A 22,501-nucleotide genomic window follows, 5' to 3' on the forward strand; every position below is an offset into this window, starting at 1 on the left:
TTTATAGAAAAGTTTTATTTGAAATGAGCATTTTATTTCTTCCCCTTTTAAATCTACCATAATGGTGTCTGAAATCTTTTTCTTTCCCACTCATTCTCCAGTTCTACTTTGTAGTATCGTATGAAATAGAATAAAAATTTCATACTTTATTTGAAACTTTTTTCTTCCTGCTTACCACTGAATCATAACAACCAAGCTTATTGAAATTTATCACTGTTTAATTACCCTGCTTTCTTCTTTTTTTACCCTGGACACTGGCTAATGCTATAAGAATCTTGTACCTCACCAAGTATAGAATAGAATTTCACTTGACCTAGGATTTTAAAATGAATATGACCTAAAAGATCATAATTTCTCTCAATTAAATGATGAATAAACAGTGGCTCAGACATAAAAAACTTGCTTGAGGCCACATGGATATTAATGTGAATACATAGAATAGAGCCAAAAGTTTTAAATAGATCTATTGTCCCTTTCCACTTTTAAATGAGCCAAGGCAATGGGATTGTGAGTAAAAACTATGTGTAATGTAATTTACATTTTCAGTTACAGGTATTTTAAAATTACTCTCAGATTTTTCTCATTAGAATGGACATAAAATATAAATATTTTGGCAGAATATTTTATAAGGAAGTTGAACCATTAGAAAAGTAATGTAAGTATATATACCATATGCACAAATGTGCTTTCATAGGATAATTTTTGGTAATTAATTTTTGGTCAAATTGGGTGCAGCAGCATAAATTATTTATAAATCTTTAAAAGATGCTTCAACTTCATGTTTTATTTTTGGGCAGTGTGGTAGACTTTTGTAAATTTTTACAGATAGAGAAATATAGCTTATTAAAATTTTATTCTGGAGGTTTTTTTAATGTTTATTTTTGAAAGAGCGAGAGACAGAGCATGTCTCAGAGCATGGGGAGGGGCAGAGAGAGATGAAGATACAGAATCCAAAGTGGGCTCCAGGCTCTGAGCTGTCAGCACAGAGACCAATGTGGGGCTTGAACTCACGGAGCCATGAGATCATGACCTGAGCTGAAGTCAGACGCTTAACTGACTGAGCCGCCCAGGTGCCTCTATTCTGGAGTTTTGTAGGTAATGAAGGACATCTAGATTCCAATGCAAAATTAAATTTTCTAGTGTAGCATCTTCCTGAATGCTTCCCATTATATTAAGTAGAGATACCTCAAAACTTTTTCGGGTTTTCTTAACCTAAATTCATTGTCAAGGAAGGGGTTTTATTTCTGTATCAAGGTTTAAATATAACTAAAATTTTTAGAGAAACTAGCCAATGAAAGAATCATTTAATAAGGTAATCTATAATATTTGATTGAAATAATGGTTTGGAAAAATATTTGAAGAATTTTCCCTACCTGATGTCTATGGAATTAACAGCAGAGAGTCTATAATTATTCAGAATTTAATCACCCAAAAGAGTTGAGTATTGAAAGACAAATGCAAGGTGATAATCCAAAAACTTAATATTATTGAACAGCTGTGAAGATGGGTCAAATGTCAAGTTTTGTTTTCCCCTGAAATTTCTATATGAAAAAAAAATTACAAACTAAAAGAAGCATGTGATACTGTTTATGCCATTTTCCCCTTTGTGTATACTTTCAAAATATTTAAATATGTACTGAAAATACTCTATAAATTACCATGCATACATAGTTAACATCACACTGTCAGGTTGGCTGTTAAATACTGAACATTTACTTTTTTCAAAACTAAATCTATTTATAATATGTTTTTGGAGTTTTGCATCAGTTATGGTTCTATAATAGAAGGTAAGTCAACCTTAACTGATGATATTTTCAACACATTTATTATCATTTTTTGTTTTTTAATGTTGTATACTGAACTGTTTTCAAATGATCATTATCAGGAACAGGTAAGTAATCTTGAAAATTGAAATTTGTTTAGTGTTTGGATGATCTGAGTGCTGAGTAGAAAGCCATGTTAGAAGAAAGAATAAGAATCTTTGAAAACCTAAATGGATGGGGCGCCTGGGTGGCTTAGTCGGTTGAGCGTCCGACTTTCGCTTAGGTCATGATCTCGCGGTTCATGGGTTAGAGCCCCGCATCGGGCTCTGTGCTGACTGCCAGCTCAGAGCCTGGAGCCTGTTTCAGTCTGTGACTCCCTCTCTCTCTGACCCTCCCCTGCTCATGCTGTCTCTCTCTCTGTCTCTCTCCTAGAAATAAATAAAACATTAAAAAAATTTAAAAAAAGAAAAACTAAATGGAATGGTAAATATACTGTGAAATATTATATAAGAAACTTATCCTATATTTTACTACTTTGAACACTGGAAAGCAAGTGTATTTTAATTGACTTTGTATTTTTGACTAAATTCTTATTTATCTTCTCACTATTTTTTATATTAAACTTTTCCATATTTGTTTTATACTGTGACACAAAAATAATACTTCAAGTCTCATATGTCACCTAAACCAAACCCATGGAACAATTTGCGGTTTATGCTTTACATATAAAAGTATCAAATAATAGGATTATTGATCTACTAGACACTATGTCTTCATAGGTAAGGCATATTTTTTAATATTTATGGAATTCTAGGGAGTATATACACAAGCAAAAGGTTAAATACTTTTTCATTGGAAAAACTTGGTGACATTTTCTTGGGACATTTCCTTCTGACCATATTTATAAGTAAGTCCAAGTGGTATCATACAGCAAATCAACCGGATGATTAAAAAGAGATGAAATTAACATAGAGTTAGTCCAGTTAATAATGTGATTTCTATCTTTTAATTTTTACTGGGACCCAAATATTTTATGGAGTAGTATATCTACAAGCCATATTAGTAGTTTGATTTGCTGCATAAAAGCAAAGATATGTGATTTCGCAATTTATATAATCAGGAATGGCAAGTTGAAGAAATGCTGCCTAGATGCATCTAGTTTTAAAAAGTGGTGTCAAGATGTTGACCAAGTCACACTATAGTTTTGGCCTCTAGAAAATGTAAATCTCCAAATTATGATTTTTTAGCCAACAGTAAATGCAGGTCATATAGAGAGAAATGAAAGAAATTGGATTTTTAGCAATTTGAATATCAGACTTCCAAAAAGGAACTCAGACAAGAATGCTATTCAAATAGGTTGTAACTTTGAAAATAACATCAACAGAAAGTCAATATTAAATATTGCAAATAGGAATATAAATTTGTTTCATGAGTAATGTAGAAATAGTTACAAACATCCCATCAAAATAATAGAAAACACTCAAGAAATTTAATAATATATATTTAAATATGGAAATAAATAAAAAACTAAAGCTTTTAAAGTTAGCTGGGAATTCTATAAATAATAGATGAATACAAATTACTGTAGTAAAGATGGTTATGGTACGACTAATGTAGAATTGAGTTTGCAATGTTTTAATGAAAACTGACATTCTTTATTGTAATGATGTATTTTATTTTAATGATGTATTTTGATTAGAGAGAAGGAAAATAAGGAATACCTAAGAGTCATTGAAATTTGGAAATGTTTAACGAATGGAAGCAAATAACATAAAGCATAACAAAGTAAAACTCACCCTTTCGTCCACATGATGGCGCTGGAAACCGCAAGTTTGGTGGTTGGTTTTTTTTTTTTTTTTCCTTCCCCCAATAAAGGAATACAAAGAGTTTATTTTCCTTAGACAGAAAGGAAAAGGGCCACTCCATTTTTTACTCTGATGCTGAAGCTGGAAAGGTGAGCAAATAAAAAAAATATAGCAAATTAGGAATTAGGTTTCCAAAAGCTATCGTGTGGTAGTGCAATAGATATTTGAAAATTGCAACGAATTTGCGATGGTATATTCCCAGAGGAGTCCAGGTTGCCGGCGCCTGCTGCTCGTGCTTCTGCTTCTCACAGCCTTGGAGTCAGGGAGCAGCCACATCCACTACTCGATCCCGGAGGAGGTAAAACACGGCACCTTCGTGGGCCGCATTGCGCAGGACCTGGGGCTCGAGCTGGCAGAGCTGGTGCCGCGTCTTTTCCGAGTGGCGTCCAAAGGTCATAGAGATCTTCTGGAAGTAAATCTGCAGAATGGCATTTTGTTTGTGAATTCTCGGATAGACCGGGAGGCATTGTGCGGGCGGAGCGCGGAGTGCAGCATCCACCTGGAGGTGATCGTGGACAGGCCGCTGCAGGTTTTCCATGTGGAGGTGGAGGTGAAGGACATTAACGACAACCCGCCCAGGTTCTTGCGGCAGGAACAAAGATTATTTATTTTAGAGTCAAGAATAGTGGATTCTCGGTTTCCGCTAGAGGGCGCATCTGATATGGATGTAGGAGTAAACGCAGAATTGAAATACAAATTAAATCCTAATGAATATTTTGACTTGGATGTTAAAACAAATGAAGAAGAAACAAACATTTTAGAGCTAGTATTAAAGAAAGCAGTAGATCGAGAAGAAACCCAAGAACATCTTTTATTACTAACTGCGACTGATGGAGGAAAGCCTGAACTAACAGGTACAGTTCAATTATTGATCAGTGTATTGGATGCGAATGATAATGCCCCCAAATTTGATAAATCAGTTTATAATATCAGACTATTAGAAAATGCACCGAATGGGACGTTAGTTATTAAACTGAATGCCTCAGATGCAGATGACGGCATTAATAAGGAAATAGTGTACCTTTTTAGTAATCTTGTTCTTGACAACGTCAGATCTAAATTTATAATCAATTCAAATAGTGGGGAAATAACAGTTAACGGAGAACTGGATTACGAAGATTGTAATTTATATGAAATTAATATTAATGCTGTAGATAGAAGTCCATTCCCATTAACTGGACACTGCAAAGTTATAGTAAAACTCCTGGATGAGAATGATAATACCCCAGAGATGGTCATAACCTCCATATCTCTGCCTGTCCAAGAGGACGCTTCACTGGGAACCGTCATCGCCCTGATCAGTCTGTCCGATCGCGACTCAGGTCCCAATGGGCAGGTGACCTGCACACTGTCGCCCCACATTCCCTTCAAGTTGGTGTCCACCTTCAAGAATTACTATTCGCTGGTTGTGGACAGCGCCCTGGACCGCGAAAGCGTGTCGGACTATACTCTAGTAGTGACCGCGCGGGACGGAGGCTCGCCTTCGCTGTGGGCCACGGCCAGCGTGTCCGTGGAGGTGGCCGACGTGAACGACAACGCGCCGGCATTCGCGCAGCCCGAGTACACGGTGTTCGTGAGGGAGAACAACCCGCCCGGCTGCCACATCTTCACGGTGTCCGCGCGGGACGCGGACGCGCGGGAGAACGCGCGGGTGTCCTACTCGCTGGTGGAGCGGCGGGTGGGCGAGCGTGCGCTGTCGAGCTACGTGTCGGTGCACGCGGAGAGCGGCAAGGTGTACGCGCTGCAGCCGCTGGACCACGAGGAGCTGGAGCTGCTGCAGTTCCAAGTGAGCGCGCGCGACGCGGGCGTGCCTCCGCTGGGCAGCAACGTGACGCTGCAGGTGTTCGTGCTGGACGAGAACGACAACGCGCCCGCGCTGCTGCCGCTGCCTGGGGCGGGCGGCGGCGCGGGCGCGGTGAGCGAGCTGGTGTGGCGGTCGGTGGGCGCGGGCCACGTGGTGGCGAAGGTGCGCGCGGTGGACGCGGACTCTGGCTACAACGCGTGGCTGTCGTACGAGCTGCAGCCGGCGGCGGGGGGCGCGCGCAGCCCGTTCCGCGTGGCGCTGTACACGGGCGAGATCAGCACGACGCGCAGCCTGGACGAGGCGGACTCGCCGCGCCAGCGCCTGCTGGTGCTGGTCAAGGACCACGGCGAGCCGGCGCTGACGGCCACGGCCACCGTGCTGCTGTCGCTGGTGGAGAGCGGCCAGGCGCCCAAGGCGTCGTCGCGGGCGTTGGCGGGCGCGGCGGGCGCGGAGGCGGCGCTGGTGGACGTCAACGTGTACCTGATCGTCGCCATCTGCGCCGTGTCCAGCCTGTTGGTGCTCACGCTGCTGCTGTACACGGCGCTGCGGTGCTCGGCGCCGCCCACGGGGGGCGCGTGCGCGCCTGGGAAGCCCACGCTGGTGTGTTCCAGCGCGGTGGGGAGCTGGTCGTACTCGCAGCAGAGGCGGCAGAGGGTGTGCTCTGGGGAGGGCGCGCCCAAGACCGATCTCATGGCCTTTAGCCCCAGCCTACCTCAGGGTCCCAGCTCTGCAGACACCGTGAGTCTCAAAAATATTATTCACAAAAAGTTTCGTTATAAATCTTTAATATTTCCTTCCATCTTCTTTTTTATTTTAAATTATGGTTTTATATTTGATTATTGTCTCATCATTTTAGATATAAATTCGGTATTGGTACTAATTCATTTACTTAACATTAGTTATGGTTAGAATTCATTTTAGAGTGTTGCACATAATCGATTTTCACTAATGAGTTTATTTCAGTAACATACCCCTCTCTCCCGTTTTTTAGGTTTTAAAAGGTGGAGTTAATGGATTAGTTTTCTTTGGAGGATAGAAAGTGTTTCCAAAATTAAATTTTTAATAAATATTTTAATTTTCAATCTTTAAGAAATGTTGTAGGAAGATATTTGCATGACATATTGGTAGAATTATTTATTTCAAAGTCATGTATTAGTACTACAGTGAATTTTTTTACAGTGAAATATTTCAATATCACTGTCACTTTGCCTTTTCTTTTCCATTAAATATCAATAATTTTAGTGCTTTTATTATACCAATTTGATTTCCTTTTTTATTATTTGTTTATTTTTTAAATATTTATTTTGTGAGAGAGAGAAAGAGAAAGAGAGTATGAATAGGGGAGGGGCAGTGGGGGAGCAAGACGCAGAATCTGAAGCAGGCTTCAGGCTCTGAACTGTCAGCACAGCGCCCATCGAGGGGCTTGAACTCACAAACTGTGAGTTCATAACCTGAGCAGAAGTCCGAGGCTTAACCGACTGAGCCACACAGGTGCCCCTTAATTTCCTTTTTAAGTTATTTGCACACTGAATGATTCTTTTCAGGTTTCTCTACGTGGTTGGCTTTCACATATTTAAGATGAATTGTTATTTATGATTAATTTTTTTTAGCTTTAAGGGCTTCATTTATTTTTGCATATGAAATACACTTACATGGTTTACAATGGTTTCAAATGTTTCCCTTCCAACTCTAATATCAAGCCATTTAGTATACCTCCTTCAATATATCTAAATTTTTTAAAAAAAATTAATTCTTTTATTTTAGAGAGCACACAAGCAGGTGGAGGGAGAGAGTGAGAATCTTTAGCACGCTTCACGCTCAGCACAGAGCCTGACCTGGGGCTCAATCCCAGGACCCTGGGATCATGACCTGAGCTGACATCAAGAATGGGATATTCAATTGACTGAGCCAACCAGGCACCCCTTGACTTTAATTACCTAATTAATTTTTTAATGTTTATTTTTGAGAGAGAGACAGCACAAGGTGGGGGTGGGGCAGAGAGAGAGGGAGACAGAATTCGAAGTAGGCTCAAGGCTCTGACCTGTCAGCACAGAGCCCAACTTGGGGCTCAAACCCACGAACCCCTAAGTCATGACCATAGCCTAAACCAGACACTTAACTGACTGATCCATCCAGTTGCTCCTAATTAGCTAATTTTAAAGTTGAAATTCGAAGAGACTCTTCACTTAGAACAAAATTTATGAAAAATCTTAACAGCTCTAGAAAACCTCTAACAATAAGACTGCAAGCTAATATATCTTTTTCTCAGGGCTTATCTTCCTTCAAGCAAAGGAAAATTTCATTTGGGTGTTATTATTGGGTACATATGAACTTTGTGTACCCAAACTAAAACCAATAGAAATTCAGTGATAGAGAGTATTACATAGATCTAGGTTAATTAGTTTAAGATGAAGATTCTTATAGTAGTGGGGGAGCTTTGTATTACAGTTGCCTGTGAGGATTTTGCAAGTATATGAGAATTTTGGAGCATGGGTGTTGGTATGTGTCCATTTGAAAAATATTTTTGTAATTCTCATTTTCTCATTTGAGGAAGAGTTTAATCATTTCCAGCTGATAACATTACAGATGAATTCATGGTGAAATTTACATTTGGTCTTGACTTTGATACCAGGATAACATTTTTACAGGCAAAAAGAGAGGTAATTTTGGAAAAAAATTTTAAACAAAGATTGTACTGAGGAAGAAGACAAAGAAGTGATCTATCTTGTCTGCAAAATAGAATTCACATTGGAGAGTAGTTGAAAATAACACTGGAAATGCTGGCTTGTGATCGCATCTCAGGTCATGTAGACATGATTTCTAATGTTAGGGAATTTCTACCTTTAGCTGTACTCAAGAAAAATATGGCGGTATGTGAAAGAAAAGAGAGATGGACTGTTGACAGACTTTGAATAGAGCAGGTAAGGGAAGAGGACTGATAAAAAAATTCATACAGGTGACATGTACAATGTTCATTGCATTACAGTAAAATGAGAATTTCAAGGGTTTGAATTTGGGGGTTGTTAATGATGTCTCTTCATAATCTTCAAAGTGTAATCAAGTTATTTTCTGAGAGTCATCACCATGCATGAGTGAAAATGTCAATTAGAACCATAGAAAGGGGGAAGGAAGATGTGGGTTTGGGAATACCTTCAATAAAAGCCTATTTGAATTTTTTTTAATGTTTTATTTATTTCTAGGAGAGAGAGAGAGAGAGACAGCGTGAGCAGGGGAGGGTCAGAGAGAGAGGGAGACACAGACTCAGAAACAGGCTCCAGGTTCTGAGCTGGCAGTCAGCACAGAGCCCGACGCAGGGCTCGAACCCACAAACCACGAGATCATGACCTAAGCGAAAGTCAGACGCCTAACCGACTAAGCCACCCAGGCGCCCCAATGAAAGTCTATTTGAAACACTGAAAATGGATGAGAACGCTTAAAGGAAAGTATATACAAAGTTAGGATTGAGAGAAAAGGATGAACTCATTTAGGGGCATCTGAAGGATCAGAGCAGGAAAGAACTATGGGTAGATATTCCACCAGAATCTGCATAGATGAAGTATGTTTAGGACAATGTTTTGAAGGGGAGACCTAATATAAGCTGCAGGGAAATTTAGAAATGTAAAGAATATGCACTAAAATTTTCATCTTTCATTATTAAGTAAAAGAAACAGCCTTAGAGGTATTTGATATTCAATGAAGAAAGAAAGAATGGACTGCAATAATCTATAAGATTTTTTAAATGTGGATAAAATTTGTTAGTTTAAAATTACTTTCTTTTCCCATAGCAAAATATAATAGCATATCCTGTAACAGAAATATATGCACAAGTTTCTTCTCTACATAAAGAGATTAGTATACTTTGCACTTCTAATTCCTAGGTTACTTCAGATCACAAATTTTCTAAGCTGGTTGATTACAGTGATTAAATTATTGGTAGAAAGTTGTTTTGCTGTGAATTGTCTGATCCCTTACCCTACTCTAAATTAATAGAAGTCAGACGAGATGAAACTGGCTCTTTGCAAATTGCAAACATAAGGAGATTTACTATTAAGACAAAGTAAGAATTTTTTTTAATTAAAAAAACTATAGCATAGCGCAGTTATGTGAATTCATTTCTTACCCTTTGTAGTCGCATGATGTCGCTGTCTACCATGAAGTTAATCTACTTGTTACAGTATTCAGAATTCATTTCTCCTGTTACTGCTTGGTTTCACGAGTGCTGAGTGATGGCAGGCGCAGAACTGGATTAACAGACTCCGATCATACAATATTTCATCTTAATGACGAGACCAGATCTTTTGATGGAAATAAAACAAGTTTTTAACATGGTTATTACCCTGGAAGGCCCACTGGGATTTCGGTGTCTGCTGCTCTCGCTTCTGCTCCTCGTAGCCTCGGAAGAGGGCAGCTGCCAGGTTCAGTACTCGGTCCCGGAGGAGGCTAAACACGGCACCTTCGTAGGCCGCATCGCGCAGGACCTGGGCCTTGAGCTGGCGGAACTGGTGCCGCGCCTTTTCAGAGTGGAGTCCAAAGGTCGCAGGGATCTTCTGGAGGTAAATCTGCAGAATGGCATTTTGTTTGTGAATTCTCGGATCGACCGGGAGGAGCTGTGTGGGCGGAGCACAGAGTGCAGCATCCACCTGGAGGTAATCGTGGACAGGCCGCTGCAGGTTTTCCATGTGGAAGTGGAGGTGAAGGACATTAATGACAACCCGCCTGTGTTTCCTTTAAAGGAACAAAGAGTGCTGATTTACGAATCAAGGCTGCCAGATTCTCTGTTTCCACTAGAGGGCGCATCAGATGCGGATGTTGGGTCAAATTCTGTCTTAACCTATAGACTCAGTTTCAGCGAATACTTCGCCCTAGATGTGAAAACAAACAGTGATGACAATACACAAATTGGGCTCGTGTTAAGGAAATCCTTGGACAGAGAGGAAGCACCCGAGCATAACTTATTTCTGACAGCCACTGACGAAGGCAAACCTGAACTCACAGGCACTGCTCAGGTGCTGGTCACTGTGCTGGACGTGAATGACAATGCTCCCAGTTTCGAACAGACTGAATATGAAGTAAGAATACTTGAAAACTCGGGCAATGGAACAATAGTAATCAGACTTAATGCTTCTGATCGGGATGAAGGAGTGAATGGGGAGATTTCATACTCTTTTAATAGTCTTGTTCCAACCATGGTTAGCGACCAGTTTAAAATAGATCCAAATACTGGAGAAATAGCAATTAGAGGGAATTTAGATTTTGAGAATGTAAATTTATACAAAATTCGTATTGACGCGACGGACAAAGGCCACCCACCCATGGCTGGTCATTGTACCGTTTTATTGAAGGTTTTGGATAAAAATGATAATGTCCCTCAGATTACATTGACTTCCTTATCCTTGCCTGTCCGAGAGGACGCTCAGTTAGGTACTGTAATTGCCCTAATTAGTGTGTCAGATCTCGACTCAGGTGCCAACGGCCAAGTGACCTGCTATCTGACACCCCATGTTCCCTTCAAGCTGGTGTCCACCTTCAAGAACTACTATTCGCTGGTTGTGGACAGCGCCCTGGACCGCGAGAGCGTGTCGGACTATACTCTAGTAGTGACCGCGCGGGACGGAGGCTCGCCTTCGCTGTGGGCCACGGCCAGCGTGTCCGTGGAGGTGGCCGACGTGAACGACAACGCGCCCGCGCTGCTGCCGCTGCCTGGGGCGGGCGGCGGCGCGGGCGCGGTGAGCGAGCTGGTGTGGCGGTCGGTGGGCGCGGGCCACGTGGTGGCGAAGGTGCGCGCGGTGGACGCGGACTCTGGCTACAACGCGTGGCTGTCGTACGAGCTGCAGCCGGCGGCGGGGGGCGCGCGCAGCCCGTTCCGCGTGGCGCTGTACACGGGCGAGATCAGCACGACGCGCAGCCTGGACGAGGCGGACTCGCCGCGCCAGCGCCTGCTGGTGCTGGTCAAGGACCACGGCGAGCCGGCGCTGACGGCCACGGCCACCGTGCTGCTGTCGCTGGTGGAGAGCGGCCAGGCGCCCAAGGCGTCGTCGCGGGCGTTGGCGGGCGCGGCGGGCGCGGAGGCGGCGCTGGTGGACGTCAACGTGTACCTGATCGTCGCCATCTGCGCCGTGTCCAGCCTGTTGGTGCTCACGCTGCTGCTGTACACGGCGCTGCGGTGCTCGGCGCCGCCCACGGGGGGCGCGTGCGCGCCTGGGAAGCCCACGCTGGTGTGTTCCAGCGCGGTGGGGAGCTGGTCGTACTCGCAGCAGAGGCGGCAGAGGGTGTGCTCTGGGGAGGGCGCGCCCAAGACCGACCTCATGGCCTTTAGCCCTAGCCATCCACCCTGTCCATTAGTGGGTGATATGAGCCAGCATCAGGATTTAAATGATGATCATTGTGCCAAGGTAAGCCTGAATTTTCATACTTAACATTTAATACATACCTGAAATGTTAAATTGTTTCCCAAGAATTCTTTACATTTTTCAATTAAAAAAATTTGAATACATTTTCTTAAAATACATCTGTTCTTCTTCCTCTTCTTCTTCTTCTTATTTTTTTTTTGCTAAGTATTGTAATCTTTGTGATTTGTTATTGGTCTTCATTTAAACTGGAACCAGACTTTCTATTCGTGCTGTTTTTTTTTTTTAAATTGGCATGTTTTTTTTCTAATTAATTCTGTAGAGTTTTCATTTCTTTGCATTTGATCCAAATAGTGTGGAAATAGAAATTCAAGGGAATTTGCATTTTGAGCTAGTAAATTAATATAAAATCTGCATTCGTCCGGCACTGCAAATCTCTTATTTTGAATTTTATTTGGTGAGTTGCTTTTCACAGAGAGCCATTTCTTCTTTTTAAAAAAATTTTATTTAAATTCTAGTTAGTTAACATGCAGAGTTATATCAGTTTCAGGTATACAATTTAGTGATTCACTACTTGCATACAATAGTGGATGCTCATCACAACAGGTATACTCCTTAATCCCTGTCATCTATTTAACCCTATGGTAAGCATCCATAAACATCAGCTTGCTCTCTATAGTTAAGAGTCTGTTTCTTGATTTGCCTGTTTCTTTTTTTCTAGTTTCTCATTTGTTTTGTTTCTTTAATTCCACATATGAATGAAATCATATCATAATAGTCTTTCTCTGACTTATTTTGCTTAGCATAATACTCTATTCCTTCCAGATTGTTGCAAATGGCAAGATTTCATTCTTTTCTATGGCTGAGTAATATTCCATTGTGCATATAAGTACCACATCTTCTTTATCCATTCCTCAGTTGAAGGACACTTGGGCTGTTCCCATACTTTGGCTATTGTAGATAGTGCTGCTATAAACATCACTGTGCATGTATCCCTTTGAATTATTATTTTTATCTTCTTTGGGTAAATACCCATTAGTGCAATTGCTGGATTATAGGGTAGTTCTATTTTTAACCTTTTGAGGAATCTCCATTCTCAAATGGAGTGGCTGCACCAGTGTGGATTCCCACCAACAGTGTAGGAGGGTTCCCCTTTCTTCACATCTTTGTCAACACCTGTGGATTTTGTGTTGTTGATTTTAGCCATTCTGTCAGGTATGAGGTGATATCTCATTATAGTTTTGATTTGTATTTCCCTGGCCTTGAGTGTTATTGAATATCTTTTCTTTTGTCTGTTGGCCATATGGATGTCTATTTTGGACAAATGTCTGTTCCTGTCTTCTGCCCATTTTAAATCAGATTATTCATTTTGGGGTGTTGAGTTTTATAAGTAATTACTATATTTGGATATCAACCCTTTATCAGATATGTCATTTGCACATATCTTCCCCATTCTGCAGGTTGCCTTTTGCTTTGGTTGATTAATTCCTTCACTGTGCAGAAGTTTTTATTTTGATGATGTTCCAATGGTTTATTTTTGCTTTTGTTTGCCTCGCCTCAGGAGATATATCTAGAAAGAAGTTGCTATGGCTCATGTCAAAGACATTACTGTTTGTGTTCTCCTCTCTGATTTTTATGGATTCAGGTCTCTCATTGAGGTCTTTAATCTATTTTCAGTTTATTTTTGTGTATTATTTTGTGTAAAAAGTAGTCCAGTTTCATTCTTTTGCATGTTACTGTCCAGTTTCCCCAACACCATTTGTTGAAGAGACTATGTTTTTCACCATGGATATTCTTTCCTTCTTTGTCAAAGATAAATTGATCATTTAGTTGTGAGTTCATTTATGGGTTTTCTATTCTGTTCTGTTGATTTATATGTCTGTTTTTGCACCAGTTCCATACTGTCTTGATCACTACAGCTTTGGTATATAACTTGAAGTCCAGAGATGTGATGCCTCCAGCTTTGCTTTTATTTTCAAGGTTGCTTTGGTTATTCAGGGTCTTTGTGGTTCCATATAAATCTTAAGATTATTTGTTCCTTCTCTGTGAAGAATGCTGCTGGTATTTTGATAGGGATTGCATTAAATGTGTAGATTGCTTTGGGTAGTATTGACATTTTAACAATATTAGGTTTCCTTTATTGATCTAGCTCCTTTACATGTAAGTTCAGGCTGTTTATTTGAGATTTTTCTTGCTTCTTAAGGTAACCCTACATTGCTATATACTTTCTTCTTAGCACAGCTTTTGCTGCATCGCCAAGGTTTTGGACCATCGTATTTTAATTTTCATTTGTTTCTCTGCATTTTTAAAAATCTCTTCTTTGATTTCATGGTTGACCCATTCAATGTGTAGCATCATGATGTTTAACCTCCCTATATTTGTGGTCTTTCCACATTTTTTCTTGTGGTTGACTTCTGGTTTCATAGTGTTGTGGTTAGAAAATTACATGGTATGATGTCAATCTTTTTCTATTTGTCAAGGCCTGATTTGCAACCTAATATGTGATCTATTCTGGAGAATGTTCCATGCGCACTGAAGAAGAATGTGAATTCTGCTGTTTTAGGATGGAATGTTCTGAATATATCTGTTAAGTCCATCTGTTTCAATGTGTCATTCAAAGCCATTGTTTCCTTGTTTATTTTCTGTTTAGATGATCTCTCCATTGATATAAGTTGGGTGGTAAAGTCCCTTGCTGTTATTGCATTATTATCAATTAGTTCCTTTATATTTGTTATTAATTGTTTTACATTGGGTGCTTTCATGTTGGGTACATAAATATTTACAGTTGTTAGATCTTCTTAGATTGTCACTTCATTATGATACAGTGCCCTTCTTTAAGATAAGTGTACTCTTAATCTCCTTCACCTATTTCACTCTTCCTCCTACCCACCTCCCCTCTGGTAACCATCTGTTCTCTATAGTTAAGAGTCTAGTCTGGTTTTCTTTCTTTCTTTTTTTTTCCGTCTCTTTTCCCCCTTTATTCATTTGTTTTGTTTCTTAAATTCCACATAAGAATGAAATCATACAGTATTTTTCTCTGAGTGACTTATTTTACTTAGCATTATACTCTTTACATCCATCCATGTATTTGCAAATGGCAGAGTTTCATTCTTTTTTATGATTAAGTAATATTCCATTGTATATATATATATATATATATACATATATATATGTATGTATATATATATATCCCTCCTCTTCTTTGTCCATTCATCTGTCAATGGAAACTTGGGCTGCTTCCATAATTTGGCTATTGTAAATAATGCTGCAGTAAACAGGGGTGCATATATCCCTTTGACTTAGTGTTTTCATATTCTTTAGGTAAATACTCAGTAGAGTAATAACTGGATCATATGGTAATTCTATTTTTAATATTTTGATGAACCTCCATACTGTCTTCAATAGTGTCTGCACCAGTTTGCATCCCAACCAAAAGTGCATGAGGGTTCCATTTTCTCCATATCGTCACCAATATTTGTTGCCTGTTTTTTGTTTTTTGTTTTTTAGCCATTCTGATAGGTGTGAGGTGATATCTCATTGTGGTTTTGATTAGCATTTCCCTGATGATGAATGAGTGTTGGACATCTTTGCATATGTCTTTGACCATCTGCATGTTTTATTTGCAGAAATGTCTGTTCGTGTATTCTGCCCATTTTTAAATTGGATTATTTGGTTTTTGGGTGTTGAGTTGTATACATTTTGGATACTAACCCTTTATCAGATAGGTCATTTGGAAATATCTTCTCCCATTCAGTGGGCTGTCTTTTAGTTTTGTTGACTGTTTCCTTTGCTGTGCAAAAGCTTTTTATTTTGATGAGGTCCCAATAGTTTATTTTTGCTTTTACTTCCCTTGCCTCAGGTGACACATCTAGACAGATGTTGTTATGGCCAGTGTCAGAGAAGTTACTGCATGTGCTCATTTCTAGGATTTTTTATGGTTTCTCTCATATTTAGGTCCCTAATCTGTTAAGGATTGTTTTTATTTTTGTGTATGGTGTAAGAAAGTGGTTAAGTTTCATTCTTTTGCATGAGCTGTCCGGTTTTTCCAACATCATTTGTTGAAGAGGCTGTATTTTTTCCATTTCATATTCTTGCTTCCAAGTGTTGAGTTTCAGAATTTTAGTGAACATTTATATTTTTTGCTTATTTAAAAGAAGAGTATGTGTAAGTCAAAGAAAAGGAGGGTCACCAAGATGATGTGAGCTTTGGAAACTGTATTATCTGAATAACTGATGATGTTAACCATGACTGTAACTTTTTTGTAATGTAGTGTGATTTTTTAACCCTAAATCAGACTCTGATTTGGATGCTCACATAAATTCACCCCTCTAGCCCACAATTAGTTGGACTAATATGTCATGTCCACAATAGACTTTCAAGAACCGTTTATAGTACTTAACTTTAAAGAAATGAGGATGCTCTAAAAATGTGAATCAGTAGGCTTAACTAAATTATATTCATATTTGCTGTTTATAGAATTGTTATTAGTATACCTTTTGAGTTTAGAGTCAACATAGCGTCCTGAAATACTCTTTAACTCATAACTAGCTCCCCTAATGTCCATTTCAAAAGGAAATCTAAGACTAAGATAAGACTACCAACCAGTCTTAAACATTTTTTATAAACCTATGCCACCATAAATTATATGACTAAATGTTATTAAAGACAATTAATTATGAGAAATGTGGTTTTAAAATTTGTACATGCTCTTATTTAGTTACTACATAAATAGTATGCTTCTGTGGTTTTACTGTCCATTTCTGTGCTAATTAAAAACATGCAGATTGGAAAAGACTCAAGCAGATCAAAATTTGAAAACAATATAGGTGTGATAATTATTCTACTGACAATTAGGAACATGGGAATAAAATATTCATGAGAATTTGCTCTATTAGGATAAAACACCCCAAGCTTGATTGAAGGACTGCTCTAAGTATGACAGATGACTATTAGCATTATGTGATGAAATAAATTCATGTTATGAAATCATCTCAATTAAATTGGAGACTGTAAAAACAGGTGGATAGTCATAAAATCTGGGGCTTAGATAGGATGGAAAGAATAAAAAGATCAGAACCATTAACTTTTGTAATGGAGTATATAAATTCTGATGATAGAGAAACTCAGGATACTTTCTCCATGCAAATTTCACTTAATATAAATGATTTCTCTTCAAAGACCTCAAACCTTCTATTATTGTGTTTTCTCAAGAACAGTATATGAATTAGTTGTTTATATCTCTTGCTTCCTACAAACAAACAAACAACTCTTCTAAGTTTTTCTTCCATTAGTAAGTAATTGAGAATTTGGGTTCCTAGAGATACCAAGAATTTTCTTAACAGAAATCTAAGAAAATGAAGTTGTCTGAACTCTGAACAAAAGATTTTAAACTCTAGTGCTCCTAACATGATTCATTTTATTTTTATTTTAAAACTGGGAAAATGTGTTTTCAAGGCATAAGGAGACCACAGTTATGGTCACACTAAATATTCAGAAGTTAAGTCTCATTGCTTTCAGCAAACATGAGCAGAGTTGTCCTATGCTTTAATGAAACCAAAGGGAGAAAACCAGAGATTAAAATAAAACTTCACATTTATTAATAAAGTAGATATTTGTAGTTCCTACTTACTGCTTGGCCACATGATGTCGCTCTTTACCGTGAAATCCTCTCATTCAAGACAAAACGAAGTCCCCATTTTCATATTGGAAAGATTCTCCACTGTGTTTCTCTATGCCGATGTTGAACAATGGCGAGCACATCAGGATAGTAACGAGATAAGAAGATTCCTTCAAATTCTGAGGCAAGTTATGCCAATTTGAATAATTTTAAAAAACCCAAATAATTTGAAATGGTGTACTCGAATCGAGGCGACTGGGGGCACTGGCATCTACTGCTATTTTTTATAATCCTCACAGCCTGGGAAAGCGGGAGCGGCCAGGTCCACTACTCGGTCCCAGAGGAAGCCAAACACGGCACCTTCGTGGGCCGAATCGCCCAGGACCTGGGGCTGGAGCTGCCGGAGCTGGTGCCACGCCTTTTCCGAGTGGCTTCCAAAGGCCACAGGGACCTTCTGGAGGTAAATATGCAGAATGGCATTTTGTTTGTGAATTCTCGGATCGACCGGGAGGAGCTGTGTGGGAGGAGCGAGGAGTGTAGCATCCACCTGGAGGTGATTGTGGACAGGCCGCTGCAGGTTTTCCATGTGGAAGTGGAGGTGAAGGACATTAACGACAATCCGCCCATATTCCCCGAGACACAGAAGAATCTGTTTATTGCCGAATCCAGGATGCTTGACTCTCGGTTTCCACTAGAGGACGCTTCCGATGCAGATATCGATGAGAACGCTCTGTTGACTTACAGACTGAGCCCCAACGAGTTTTTCTCTCTGGACGTGCCAACCAGTGATGAACAGGGAAAACCTCTTGGACTTGTATTACAGAAACCTTTAGACAGGGAAGAATCTCCGGAACTTCATTTATTGCTCACAGCCACGGATAGAGGCAAACCTGAGCTGACTGGCACCATTCAGTTACTCGTCAAAGTGCTGGACGCCAATGACAATGCCCCAGTTTTCGACAGAACACTCTATGCGGTGAAATTACCAGAAAATGTTCCCAATGGAACATTGGTAATTAAACTTAATGCCTCAGATTTGGATGAAGGCATGAATGGAGATATTATTTACTCATTCTCTAGTGACGTTTCCCCAGATATAAAATCTAAGTTCTACATGGACGCCATAAGTGGAGAAATTATAGCAATAGGACATATCGATTTTGAAGAATATAAAACCTACAAACTTCGAGTAGAAGCGATCGATAAAGGCTATCTACCACTAGCTGGTCACTGTACGATTCTGGTGCAAGTTTTGGACGCTAATGATAATGCTCCAGAGTTGACTGTTACTTCCCTGTCTCTCCCTATCTCAGAGAATGCTCAGCGGGGCACAGTGATCACCTTGATTAGTGTGTCTGACCGAGATTCTGGAGCTAATGGCCAGGTGACCTGCACACTGTCGCCCCACGTTCCCTTCAAGCTGGTGTCCACCTTCAAGAATTACTATTCGCTGGTGCTGGACAGCGCCCTGGACCGCGAGAGCGTGTCGGACTATACTCTAGTAGTGACCGCGCGGGACGGAGGCTCGCCTTCGCTGTGGGCCACGGCCAGCGTGTCCGTGGAGGTGGCCGACGTGAACGACAACGCGCCGGCATTCGCGCAGCCCGAGTACACGGTGTTCGTGAGGGAGAACAACCCGCCCGGCTGCCACATCTTCACGGTGTCCGCGCGGGACGCGGACGCGCGGGAGAACGCGCGGGTGTCCTACTCGCTGGTGGAGCGGCGGGTGGGCGAGCGTGCGCTGTCGAGCTACGTGTCGGTGCACGCGGAGAGCGGCAAGGTGTACGCGCTGCAGCCGCTGGACCACGAGGAGCTGGAGCTGCTGCAGTTCCAAGTGAGCGCGCGCGACGCGGGCGTGCCTCCGCTGGGCAGCAACGTGACGCTGCAGGTGTTCGTGCTGGACGAGAACGACAACGCGCCCGCGCTGCTGCCGCTGCCTGGGGCGGGCGGCGGCGCGGGCGCGGTGAGCGAGCTGGTGTGGCGGTCGGTGGGCGCGGGCCACGTGGTGGCGAAGGTGCGCGCGGTGGACGCGGACTCTGGCTACAACGCGTGGCTGTCGTACGAGCTGCAGCCGGCGGCGGGGGGCGCGCGCAGCCCGTTCCGCGTGGCGCTGTACACGGGCGAGATCAGCACGACGCGCAGCCTGGACGAGGCGGACTCGCCGCGCCAGCGCCTGCTGGTGCTGGTCAAGGACCACGGCGAGCCGGCGCTGACGGCCACGGCCACCGTGCTGCTGTCGCTGGTGGAGAGCGGCCAGGCGCCCAAGGCGTCGTCGCGGGCGTTGGCGGGCGCGGCGGGCGCGGAGGCGGCGCTGGTGGACGTCAACGTGTACCTGATCGTCGCCATCTGCGCCGTGTCCAGCCTGTTGGTGCTCACGCTGCTGCTGTACACGGCGCTGCGGTGCTCGGCGCCGCCCACGGGGGGCGCGTGCGCGCCTGGGAAGCCCACGCTGGTGTGTTCCAGCGCGGTGGGGAGCTGGTCGTACTCGCAGCAGAGGCGGCAGAGGGTGTGCTCTGGGGAGGGCGCGCCCAAGACCGACCTCATGGCCTTTAGCCCCAGCCTTCCCCCGTGTCCTGGATCTCTGAATGCAACGGAAGATCCACAAGCTTCTTTGGAGTCTTCTGTAAAGGTCAGTTGCTCAAATATTTTATTCATTTATATATTTATAGCCTGAAAAATAATCTTACTACCTCCGACGGTACTTAAATAGTTTTACTCAGATATATTAGAGATCTGTCAGTATATTCTTGTTTTTCAGAAGTGAGTACTTGAGGTTTATACCTGACTTTTGAGTTTCAATTTCTAATTGAGGTTCATTAAAAACCATATATTGAGTAGATATTTATTGGGTGCTGAATCAGTTTTATTTAAAACCCGTTATGAGGTCATATGAATTTCAATAGGTAGGCTACTTCTCTGCCTGAAAACCATCAGTTGAAAAACAATTTAATCGGTACACATTTAGTATACTTCAACAGGGGCACCTGGGTGGCTCAGTCGGTTAGTCTCCGACTTTGGCTCAGGTCATGATCTCACTGTTTGTGGGTTCAAGCCCTGCATCCAGCTCTCTGCTGACAGCTCAGAGCCTGGCGCCTGCTTCACATTCTGTGTCTCCCTCTCTCTCTGCCCCTCCCCCATTTATGTTCTGTTTCTCTCTGTCTCAATAATAAACAAAAAATATTTTTAAAAAGTATACTTCAACATCACCCTATCATTTATTCATTTCTAAGGTATGCATGATATTTTAGTATAATTCTATTTTTTATAAGAATAGAAAAACATAAATATGTAGTAAGTACAACCTTGTTAACTTTGTAGTTTTCTGCTTTCTTCCGGATGGAGACTAGAGACATGGTTGGTCAGCACTACTGAGTAGTGCTATTTCAATGAGTAAATTTCAGTGTACCCTAGAAAAGAGTTACTTTACTTTAGGAATCTGACATCAAAGGTTAGAAATGTAAATCTCATTCCAACTTGTGTAAAACATGTTCCATTTTGGTAATGTATTGATTATCTTTTCTACATTTAGAAGATCTCTTGAAATTCCTATTTTATCTGATATTGGGGAAAATACTTCTTGACATGTACTTTCTTCCTTCAAAAGACTTTCTCCTTTTTACTAAAATTTTTGTTAGCACATAATGTTTGGACATTAGACATATAGCTACATTTTAAACTTTGAATTTTCTTGAAATTCATAGTCCGTAACTTAAAAAGTTACCCCATCAGTGGAGATGATGATTTACTTTTACTCTTAATATTCTGAAAGACAGAAATCTGAAGTGATATTGTATACCTTTAAACTCATTACAGGTTAAACTTATATTTCCTGAATTGTGGTATGTGACTTTCAGAGTGGTGGTTCTTCACACTGGGTCTTTAGTTCAAGCTTTTGTTTTCTAATTTATATTTTAGAAACTTCCTTTTTACTTATGTTGAGTTCTTGTTATGTGACTTATTTTTCTATTCCAGTGTTTTTTATTGTGTTAGATATTTTACAAGTTATCCCTTAATTAAAAACCCAGCAGAGTGGGGCACCTGGGTGGCTGGCTTGGTTAAGCGTCTGGCTCTTGGTTTGGCTCAGGTAATGATCTCATGGTTGTGGGTTTGAGCCCTGCCCCATGCTCTGCACTAACAGCGTGGAGCCTGCTCGGGGTTCTCTCTCCCTCTCTCTCTCTGCCCCTCCCCTGCTCATGCATGCTCTTATCTCTCAAAATAAACAACTAAAAAAAAAAAAAAACCTCAGCAGAGCAAAATCAGAGTACCTCTAAGAATAGAGCCACAATATAACCATGAAAGTGCAAGTAAAATTAATTTAAATAATTATTTCAGCAATTTTTTTCTTTATAGAGGACGTTTGTTATATGTTACAAAGTAATCTATTTTGTTTTCATGGTGTTTCTTTCCCAACTTGAGTAAACTCTGAGCTCCTGTAATCAATTTTGTCTATGTCTGTCAGCATAACTCACCTTAAATCTAGACTTATACCTCCAAATACCTTTGTCCTTGCACCTTTTCAGGTTCCATATGCCATTTGAATTGGGATCAGATGTTTGATTTATGTTATATGGATTATATGGATTGAGGATTGCTAGAAATCTACTCTCCCTACTCCCTTAGTCTCTTAGAGCTAGTATTATTTATTAACTACTTACTATGTCTTCTATAATTATAAATTTTATTCTTTATTATTGATAGCTGTATTAATATAATTGATAATTTCATCCTTTATATTAATATTTATTTTCTCTTTAATATGGGCTATCATCATTTGCAAATTTTCAGAAGATCAGTGAACATCTAGCAATGAATTTATCTTTTGGGTCATGACAAAGCATGAGCACACTGGGATCCAGGGAGCACACTTAGGACTTGAAACAGCTGGGAAGTTCAAAATGGAGAAGTGAAAGTATGGAAGACACTGTAGGGTTCTGCCTAGTAACTAGCCCTCTGTGTTTCTCTGGGTAACACCCCTCAGGTCAAGCAGCAGTCATTAAGTCAATAATGAAACTTGCCTATGACAGCCCCTAAAGTGTAATTTTTATATAGGGTTAATTATCTAAGTTCTGAGTTAATCTTAGACACTTTTGAGAATGAGGAGACAC

General features: G+C 40.9%; 3 protein-coding genes across 3 annotated transcripts; all 3 read left to right on the forward strand.

Annotated features, from left to right (window-relative positions):
- Positions 1 to 3,815: 3,815 nt before the first annotated feature.
- Positions 3,816 to 9,655, forward strand: LOC120245642 (protocadherin alpha-5-like). The gene is made up of 2 exons (XM_039252758.1): positions 3,816 to 6,199; positions 9,562 to 9,655. The coding sequence occupies exons 1-2, from the start codon at positions 3,816 to 3,818 to the stop codon at positions 9,653 to 9,655; spliced, it is 2,478 nt and encodes an 825-aa protein (XP_039108689.1).
- Positions 9,656 to 9,733: 78 nt separating this feature from the next.
- Positions 9,734 to 11,848, forward strand: LOC120245643 (protocadherin alpha-6-like). The gene has a single exon (XM_039252759.1). The coding sequence runs from the start codon at positions 9,734 to 9,736 to the stop codon at positions 11,846 to 11,848; it is 2,115 nt and encodes a 704-aa protein (XP_039108690.1).
- Positions 11,849 to 17,689: 5,841 nt separating this feature from the next.
- LOC120245644 (protocadherin alpha-9-like) lies at positions 17,690 to 21,934 on the forward strand (the record flags this gene model as incomplete). Its single annotated transcript, XM_039252760.1, is given in 3 exon segments — positions 17,690 to 17,702; positions 17,705 to 20,025; positions 21,917 to 21,934. Coding segments are annotated over 3 exon segments (2,352 nt in total), but the record flags the coding sequence as incomplete, so codon positions are not given.
- Positions 21,935 to 22,501: the final 567 nt, after the last annotated feature.

This window comes from Hyaena hyaena, unplaced genomic scaffold (genome assembly GCF_003009895.1).
Source record: "Hyaena hyaena isolate Hyena2069 unplaced genomic scaffold, ASM300989v1 scaffold_426, whole genome shotgun sequence".
NCBI lineage: Eukaryota > Metazoa > Chordata > Mammalia > Carnivora > Hyaenidae > Hyaena > Hyaena hyaena.

Coding starts and splice junctions, on each gene's coding strand:
- LOC120245642 (XM_039252758.1), top strand. CDS start 3,816: ATGGTATATTCCCAGAGGAGTCCAGGTTGCCGGCGCCTGCTGCTCGTG. Junction 6,200..9,561: donor AAAAATATTATTCACAAAAA/GTTTCGTTATAA, acceptor TACCCTTTGTAG/TCGCATGATGTCGCTGTCTA.
- LOC120245643 (XM_039252759.1), top strand. CDS start 9,734: ATGGAAATAAAACAAGTTTTTAACATGGTTATTACCCTGGAAGGCCCA.